We start from the raw sequence: 10101 nt of genomic DNA, 5'->3' as shown, positions 1-10101 counted from the left end.
GTTCTATAATCTTTATTATTAATCAAAGGAGCGGTGGTTTCTTTACCCAGAGAAATGACAACTGGACGTAGGCAAAAGTTCTACCGAACTAGTATAAGTCTTGTGTGTTTTCTAGTTTTCACTCTTTTGCTAAGTTTTAGTCTATTGCCGTTGGTTACATTAATGAACAAGATCTAGTGTGCGGTTTTTCAACAAATTCTACTCACCACTCCTATCATACCTTCATATTTGAAATACAGTTGATGATGTTGACTTTCTATGAAATTGTTTGGGTTAAGTACAAAAAACTACCTCAACTATTGGCGTAATGACACTTTCATACCTCATCTTTTAAAATTGACAATGCCATACCTCATCTTTATAATTTGGTCCAATGTTATACCTCCGTTAGCTTGTCCGTGAATTGGTCTGTTAAATGCTGACATGGCATGATCCGGGGCCCAATTCCTTGCCTAGATGGATTCCACGTGGCACCACACCCAATGTTTTCCCGCCAAATGTCATCCACGTCAGAAAATATATTTGGTTTTTTTTTGTTGGTAATTTGAATTTTGAATTTTCCCGCCAAAAAAAAAAAAAAAAACCTATGATATATACCATTTTAAGCACAAATTATCATCCTTAAACACATATTATATCATCCTTGACCTCAAATTTAAAAAATCTCACCCAAAAATAATGGATATAACCACAACAACAGCAAAACAAGTGTATTCAAGCACAAACTACTCATCATTTGCAAGAAAAATATGAAATAGACCAAATTAAGCATAAAACCTGCTTAATTATCCATAAATTGTTAAACCTGTTCAAAAAACTAACAGAATTCATCTAGCATCTCCAACCAACATTACAGAACCTACTGAATTCATAAAACCGCTACATCATCCATTCAATTCACAAAAGACCTATTGGATGCATAAAACCTGTTCAAACTTTACAATTCCTTTACAAAAAACAACCATCTGTGCAAAAAACGTGGCTGTGGCTGGGTTGGTTGGTATTTCTGTGCTTGGTGCCTTTGGATGATTCAATTAGTGGATTGCTTGGTCTTTCTCTGCTTGGTGCTTCTAGGTGATTCAGCTACTGATTGTAATGCCTAAATCCAAAGTTCATTTAGAGACCAAGCAAGCTTTTTAACTAAATCCAAATGTTTTACAACTAAGGAAATGGTTAAGTTTTAACCTTTGTTTTCCTTGTCCTCTTTTTAGATGCAGTTTGTCCTTGAGCAGATGTGGATGCCTACAAAGTAGAAAATGATGTTAAAGGATTTAGAGTGTAATATGATGTTAAGGGATTTAAAAAATCATATAAAGTAGAAAATGTTACCTGTTTGTCCCTTGGAGGAAGATGTCTATGATGGGTTCTTGCATTATGACCTTCCTTTTTGCATACGGTACATTTCAAAGTGCCTTGGCCTTTCCTTCCTAGCTTAAGTGGTTGAGCAGGACCTTGAGGATTATTGGTTGGGTTTGTGGGAGTTTGTTCACCTTCATTGTCCCTCTCAGTAGCTTCCTTGTTCCTCTTCTTCCTCGGCCTTCCAGGTTGCCTTGTATATTTAAGAGGCAATATTGGTGGTTTATCAGTTTCCTCCCACATGGACATCCCATTCATCGGCATTACTAAATGAGAATACAGCTCCAAGTACCGCGCCTTCGAATAATAAGCATTGACATAGTCCTCCGGTTTTTCCCTCTTGAAATTTATGGACGATATTGCATGGTTGCATGGGATTCTTGTCAAGGCATACTTTCTGCAAGAACAGGTCTTCTCAACCAAGTTAACCATATATTGCTCCCCCCATCTAGCATCAACTTGAAATTTAGAGCCCCCTGACCATTGTGCAACGCACCTGCCACTCTGAATTTTGGCTTGCTCCAACTTTTTCTTGATTTTAGGATAGAGATCTCCAACTTTGTTCGCCATTATATCCCTTCTCATCTGAATTCTCTTCATCAAGAGTGTATGAATAAGGAGCAACATGGTGACAACAGGTTTTTGTCTCGGTATAAGTATGACAGCATTGAAACTTTCACAGAGATTGTTCAGCAACATGTCACACTTCGGATGTGTTTCAAAATGGGACTTGCTCCAATGATGTGCAGGCAACTTCACCAACCAATCGTAGGCCTTTTCATCGAGCTTCTTCAGATCCTCCATTGCTTTTTTGAAGTAGGGAACTGTTGTTGTTCTGGCTACTGACCATAAAGCATTCTTCAATGTTTTCCTTTTGAACAGATTTCTGAAGTTGGTATACAGATATCTCATACAAAATCTGTGGTGGGAATTAGGGAGGACTTTTTTAAAGGCCGGAATTAACCCTTTTTGCTGATCACTGATAAATGTCCATCCCCATTGATTGACTATCCCAACATTAACGGCTAATAACTCTAAGAACCAAATCCAACTGGACTTATTCTCCATTTCTACAACTACATACGCTATAACCCATGTTTCATCATTTGGGTCAATGCCAACAACACAAAGTAGCTGACCTCCATATAGACTTTTTAAATGACACCCATCTAATCCTATCAATGGTCTACACCCTAACTTAAACCCCTCTTTACAAGCCCCCAAGCACACATATATCCTTTGGAACCTCCCCCTATCCAACTTCACCTTCACTGTGCTTCCAGGGTCAGTCTTCTTCACTTCCTCACCAAAGTCCCACAACTTTGTGTACTACTCTGCATGTTTTCCCTCAATGATCTTTAAAGCCCTATCTAAAGCCTTGTAAGCATTCCTCTTTGTACAACCGTGATTCCACTCTGATTTGACAGTTGCCAAAAAGGAATCCACATGCCATGTGGGATTCAATTTTATCCTATCCATGTACAAATCAGTCAGCAAAGGGGACTTCATGTTCTTGTTTGCCCAAGTTCTCCCACATGTGTGTTCATCAAGTATAGTCTTGATCTGTATGCTGTTCGAACCATACATTTTTCCAGCACAACACTTCTAAGGGCACCATTTTGCACACTTTTCTACGACTTTCAATTTCTCATTCCTAGGAAAATAGATTTCTCCATATCCATTCACTAGGAGTACATGATGACAGCTCGCTTGAATTAGTCATGATCCCTGAAAACAAGCCCGAGTGTAAGAGTGGGATTCCTCATATCAGTTTTCTCATTGAACTCTGGAAATCGCTCATGTTTTTTGCCTCCTTCATCATCCGAAGAGTGTACACTCTCAAGAGCATCAGAGTTATAATCTGGATCATCAACCACATTTTGTTCGACATTTGCAGTATCAATTTCTTCTTCCCTTTGCTCTTCTTCTCTTTCCCGGCTTTGCTCAGATTGCCTTGCACTTGTTTGCTCAGAATCCCTTTCATCAAACTTGGAAAACACTGGGTTATCAGCATCACTCCCATATTCACTCTCTTCAAAGTCACAATCATCTTCTTCAATAGCTTCTTCATTCTCTTCTTCAACATTCCCCTCCAAACTAATAGGTACATCAAAGAATACTTCAGTATCCCCCTCGCCTACATCCCCCTCTCCTACATCCCCCTCGCCTACCTCAGCCACAGATTTCCCCTTACTCTTCTCTGGCCCTTCACAATTTTTCTCTTTCTGACCATTCCCTTCTTCAACATTTATCTCTCATACCTCAGTCACACATGTTTGCATTACTTGAGATGTGCAACAATCATCCACTTCTGGCTCTTCAATAGCTAGCAAGCCCTTGTATCTTATTGGTTTAAGTGCTGTTGGCCCAACATCCTTTTCTGAACTGCTTATCTCTTCAATAACCACTTTACTTGGACCTGTCACTTCCATGGACTTCAGAAACTGTTGCTATTGGGTTATGGCTTCTTCTGTCGTCAATTCTTCGATATACATCTCAATCACTTTATCTTTTGGAACAAAATTGCACATGGACTGAACATCGGAATCACTTTGAATTTGCTTCAAACCATTGGAAAGGTCCATGTTGGGAATCTTGAAATAATAGTTCATGAACTGCTCAATGTATCCAACTGCCTCCACCATATCATCTATCACCGGCAGTGACATGAGGTCTTTATCACAGTTATCTATATATGTCACTTTTCCCCCAACGTACATGTCATAACTTATCTCCCCACCATGATGCAATTCAATAGAGAATAGTTCTGGAAAAACTGAAATTCACAACAACAAACCCTAATTAAATGCCAACAACAAACATAAGCAATTGCATTTTAACCTAACAAATCATTCTACATGCAACTAATGCACAACATTCTACATGCAACTAATTGCATTTTAAAAGCCAACAACAGAAATCAATGCACAACATTTTATATGCAACTATATGCAATTGCAACAAACCACAACTATATGCAAACAGGCAATGCACATTAACCATTTCTCAACAATAACAAACCAAGCAACAAACCACCTTATCTTCACAAGAATAAACAAAGCAACAAACCCACTATCCAACCACCTTATCTTCACAACAATAAACAAAGCAACAAAGCAACCAACCCATTATCCAACAACTCAGTAACCATTTCGAATTAAGAAAGCATAAACCACCTTTTCAAACAAGAATAAACAATGCTAAAAGAATAAACAAAACCCACATTCAACCCATTCCAACACACTGTAGGAACCATTTCGAATTAACAAAGTATAAATCCACCTTTTCAAACAAGAATAAACAATGCTAGAAGAATAAACAATACCCATATTCAACCCATTCCAACACCTTAGGTACCATTTCGAATTCACAAAGCATGAACCCACATTTTCAAACAAGAATAAACAAAAAATAAGTCCACTATACATTTGGAATCATCAAAAGCACAAAAAACTTACAATAGGTAGGAGTCGTTTCGTCGGGATCTTCGCCCACGTACCACCCCATGGCGAATCCTTCGATTTTCCTTCGAAGCCAATGGAACCCAGATGAAAGCCCCTTCGAACACCAACGAAGTTAGGGAAACGAGTCGACAAGATGATTTGGGTTTTTCGTTGAATTTCTGATCGAGATTTGGAGCCGCGAGAACTAGGGTTAGGGTTCTTGATATTCTGGAAATGGGAATGAGGAATTAGATCAACAAGATTTGGGTATCGGGGGGAGGGAAACCAATTCAATAGGCACACTTTACAACGTTCCCTTACTTTTTTTAAAATTTTAATTTTAATGGAATATCCACGTGTCGTCCTGTGAGAAAGCCACGTGTATTAGGAATCTAGCTGGATGACATTTGGCGGGAAAACATTGGGTGTGGTGCCATGTGGAATCCATCTAGGCAAGGAACTAGGCCCCGGATCATGCCATGTCAGCATTTATCAGACCAATTCGCGGACAAGCTAACGGAGGTATAACATTGGACCAAATTATAAAGATGAGGTATGACATTGTCAATTTTAAAAGATGAGGTATGAAAGTGTCATTACACCAATAGTTGAGGTGGTTTTTTGTACTTAACCCAAATTGTTTAGTATACAATAATTATCCAATTACTGCCCGTACATATTTAAGACCACCAATTCGATAAAATTGCTCAGCTAACCATATAGGCACCCAAGCATCCCATGACACACCATGATTGAATAACCTGCACAAATATCCCAATAAACCTGCATATTAGTAGAAATAATAGAGGAGCGTTTGATTTTGAATGTTGAAAATATATAAAGAAAGTAGGTGGATGGGCATACATTGCCGAGGAGATCAACATCGCGATCAAATGGGGATCCATAGAATTCAAACTATACGTGGGAATCAAAAGGATTGAAGCTGTCAGGCATAAAAGTTACTGATTAATAGATATATAAATCCCAAAAAATCTCTACAAACTAATAAATATCTAGTGTTTTCATTTAATGGTGGTGATTCGTAGAAAGCACTCGAGAGAGGCTGTCGTCCGTAAAGCACTCGGAAGAGGCAGTCGTCCATAAAGCACTTGGGAGAGATGGTCGTCCGTAGAGAACTCGGGAGAAGTGGTCTTCCGTAGAGCACTCAAGTGAAATGGTCATCCTTAGAGCTCTTGGGAGAAGTGGTCATCCGGTAGAGAGCTAAGAAGGGGTGGTCATCCGGAGTGCTCACCACTTGGAGGAAGTGTTCATCACAAGTGGTCTTATAGAGAGCTAACCACTAGAGTCGATAGCTAGAGAGATAACCATGAAGAGCTGGCCACAAGAGAGACTGACTACTAGAAAGTTGACCACTTAGAAGAGGTGGCCCATCACATGCCAAAAGGTCTCTTATCCAATGGTGATCTAGTCCTTGGCTAAGAAGTCTTCCATCCAACGGTGATCTAATCCCTGGTCAACCAGTCTTTCATCCAACAGTGATCCCACAAGAGTGGGACTGGGTCAGATAGGGATCCACGTGACCCGGAGTTGATGTTTGCACAAACCTGTCATTAGAACTCTATGCCAGAAAGTTGTCAGACATGCCAACTATCTTGAGTAGTCGAAAAGTACTTTAAGTTCTACGCTCGTTCCTTCTTGTCAGTAGACTATCCAAGGTCAAGAGTGGTTGATGTGGTAGTGCTTTGTTTACTGTTTTTGGGTCGTTGGCTCTCATCAGGCCCATCTATTAGGCCCATAACAATTATTTGTTATTTTAATGTGTCTAAAATGACCATGCATTAACATAATTATTCTTGGTTAGTAATGAAATCGATATCGTTTTTTGTTTAAAAAAAAAAAAAAAAAAAAAATCTTCTTCTTAACAGAATGAATGAAAAAACACTCTACATAACAGAGAATGTTAGGTTGCTCCAAATCCAGGTCTTAAATATAAGGGAAGAATAGAGCGCACACCAAAATACAGATCCTTTTCGAATCTATCCTTGGGGATCCATCCTGACCCCTTCATCCTGGCTGTTCGTTGAGATCGTGTGGCCAGATATTAAATTTTTTAAACTCCTCATCCCAATCCCACCCACTCACTGCTTCGAAGACGACATGTTTATCCCTAAAATCGGCAGTTCCGTCTGCAACAAATCCGCCGGCAGCCGCAAATAGACCTACTCTAGCCTCTACCTCGCCCCTAGAAACTTCCAAATCCCAAACCCCAAATCGCAAAAAACAATTCTCCTACCCTTCAGAAAACTCCAAAACAAAAATAACGGTGTATTTGTCCCTGTCCCCATCCGCCTTGCCCAATACAACGCAACGCCCGATGCTTTCGTGGCTGGACCATCCGTCAATGTCGGCACAAAGAGGAAGAGAGGTCGATGTCAGTACGAAAAGGAATGAGGAAGAAGATGGTGCGAAGAGCAGTAAAAAAAAAAAAAATCCATGGCCGCACGATCTCAACCAACGACCACGATGAAGCATCCAGATGGATCCCGCGCACCACATGGTGAGTACAGGAGTTTAGCTTGGATAGCTTCTGAGTTGTGATATAATTAAGGACTCCATTTGGTTACGTTAAATGGATGTGGAGGACAAGCTAGCTAGGGTTTTGGGTCCACCGTGGCCACCACCTTGAAGATATTTGACATCAATTTCACAAAACTTTTTTCCTTTGGCTTTTGTTATAGAGTATCCTCTAACTATACCTAATAAGCATATATAAAGATGGGCTTCATCGAACCCGGTCCTTTTTCCCAGCATTATATAGGATCTACTCCATCAATAGACCACATGAAGATGCGGGTCCACTATAATAAAATACATGCCACGTAGGCTATGTAAAGTGCAAAATGTTATTATTCAATTAACTAGAGAGTTTGAAATAAAGGATCTGGGTCTCTTGCATTTTTTCTTGGTTTACAGATTGAGTATCGGTCTCGGGTCTCTTTGTTCATCAGGCAAAGTATGTCAAAGACTTGCTACAAAAGATGAACATGATGGATTGTAAACCTTGCCTTACACCTTGTCATCCTAACCAGAAGCTTTTGAATCATGGTAGTGAACCTATTTCTGATCCTAGTGCTTATAGAAGTATTGTAGGGGCTTTGCAGTACCTCACCTTTACAAGACCGGACATTTCTTTCTCAGTCAATCAAGTGTGTCAGTTTATGCACTCACCATTAGACACTCATTTTGTTGCTATGAAACGTATTTTGAGATATCTCAAAGGTACCATGCATTTGGGGTTATGTTTTAAATCAGGTTCATCTCAGTTGAAAGCATACACAAATGTTGATTGGGCAGGGCATCCCAATGATCGACGTTCAACTACTGGTTTTGTTATTTTTCTTGGTGATAGTCCAATCTCTTGGAGCTCTAAAAAACAACATACAATGAGTACATCTTCGACTGAAGCTAAATATAGGGCAATGGCTACAACTACAACTGAGGTTATACGGATTCAACAACTTCTCAGGGATTTGCATATTCATGTCCTACTGTTCCAGTTCTTTATTATTGTGATAATATCTGGGCTATGGCTGTTGCCACTAATCCAATACTGCACTCCAAAGCAATGCACATTGAGATTGATTGTCACTTTGTTCTTGAAAGAGTTCAACAAGGGACAGTTCTTCTGCAGTTTGTTCCATCTGCAGATCAGTATGCAAGCATGATGTTTACTAAAGGCTTGTGTTCTCCTCAGTTTACTAGAAATTGCTCCAATCTCACGCTTGGGAGTTCGCAACATGAACTTGAGGGGGGATGATAGAGTTGATAATATTATGAGTGCATAGGATTGTGTCAAGTATTTGTGTATTATTGGTTGTGTCCTTAGGTAGTCAGTAGAGAGGTGTGTTACTTAGTTCTTAAGCTTTTACATTGTTGACAAAGGGATGGATGTTCAATCTTTTTACCATCATTCAAAATGGAAACGGGCAACCTCAAGTTCTAATTCCATAATTCATACAAGGAGCTTCTTTTTTTTCTCCTGTTAAGGGAGGGAGAGAGAGAGAGAGAGAGAGAGAGAGGATATGATTAGGTTGTATGTACACTATCGAAATCTTTGCATCGCACACCATAGTGCATGAGTGAAATATGATCTCTCTCTTCTGTTCGACCCTTTCATCAATGAAATATTTGTCATACAAGTCTAGAACATAAACAACCTCAAATATATTTGTTGTGATAAGCTCCTCATAATGGGAATTATTCGACCAACTTGAAGATTGTAAATCATAAAAAACGACCACTGCGTGCGTTTTGATGCCCTAAAGGTTGAGGGCATGTAAATTATTAGTTTAAACAAAGGCAAACAAAAATACTACGATAATTATCCAAATCATATTGCGCAAATAAAGACAATGCTTAATTTTAAAATAGTTCGTACAGTAAACTCATGCTAGCTATGCTATATATACTGATTGCTTATGGCAGGAAAACAAGGTAGTGATGGATAATTTCTTCTCTACGGATGCATGGCAACCATGCACTGAGAAAAAGGAGACCCACTGCTGGTAAGGATTCCCAGCGCGAGGATACAGTATGATCTGTTCAAGAGATTGATTGCTATCTCTCACATCCATGAAAAGTGTAGCATTAGGGTTTAGAATTGTCCCATCGTACTTGAACACCCATCTCAGGTTAACTGACCCTTCTAATTTGCGAATGACGATGGGTTCTTCAGAGCTCTGGCCATGGGATGTGATGCATCAGCTGTGATCGTTATTTACTCGGATGGTGCCACCGCGAGTGCCCATTGTTGCTCCAGCTTGTTGTCTGTACAATTCTGAATCCATAATAAGGTGTTGTGGTTGTAGGATTCCAGGCATAGACCATTATACCCCTCAATGGAAGTCACGGTGGGCTCTACGTCATCTTCCGCTTTCCAACCCTGCGTAGCAGCATTGACATTGGTTTCTGCTGTTAGGGAGGTGCCGTTTTCAGCTCCATGGGCTGTCAAGACTAGCCCAGAGTGAGGATTGGTGATGGTTCCGTCAGTAGATAATACCCACTTCGTGACTTTGGAGTTGGCTTTATCACAGTCATAATTCATGACATACTATCGAGGTTTATCGCTAGAGATGGTCATGCATTTGATTGTCCCATCTGTTTGGAACGTTCATTGCTTACTGAGTTCCGGTCCGCATGACCACAGTTGGATGACACTTCCATTAACATCGTCATTTGCGTCCACACAACACCCTTTTTAGTATTTGAGCTACTTTTGAGCTAAATTTCTCTACGTATTTGTAATCAATTCAACAAGAAATTGAAATGAACTCAGAGATTG

At 39.8% G+C, this 10101-nt stretch overlaps 1 protein-coding gene and 1 pseudogene across 1 annotated transcript; both read right to left on the bottom strand.

Moving 5' to 3' along the window:
• Positions 1-1030: 1030 nt before the first annotated feature.
• LOC148691220 (uncharacterized) lies at positions 1031-2268 on the bottom strand. The gene is made up of 3 exons (XM_088683950.1): positions 1330-2268; positions 1186-1242; positions 1031-1099 (listed from the first exon to the last, which is right to left on the bottom strand). Exons 1-3 carry the CDS (start codon positions 2266-2268, stop codon positions 1031-1033), a joined length of 1065 nt encoding a protein of 354 aa, XP_088540076.1.
• A 47-nt stretch (positions 2269-2315) lies between these two features.
• On the bottom strand, positions 2316-3267 carry LOC137710107 (uncharacterized; annotated as a pseudogene).
• Between the last annotated feature and the right edge of the window lie 6834 nt (positions 3268-10101).

Source organism: Pyrus communis, chromosome 14 (assembly GCF_041283825.1).
Source record: "Pyrus communis isolate YQ-2024b chromosome 14, ASM4128382v1, whole genome shotgun sequence".
Classification (NCBI taxonomy): domain Eukaryota; kingdom Viridiplantae; phylum Streptophyta; class Magnoliopsida; order Rosales; family Rosaceae; genus Pyrus; species Pyrus communis.
Note: the sequence above shows the minus strand (reverse complement) of the source record. Positions and strands in the feature narration are given on the sequence as shown.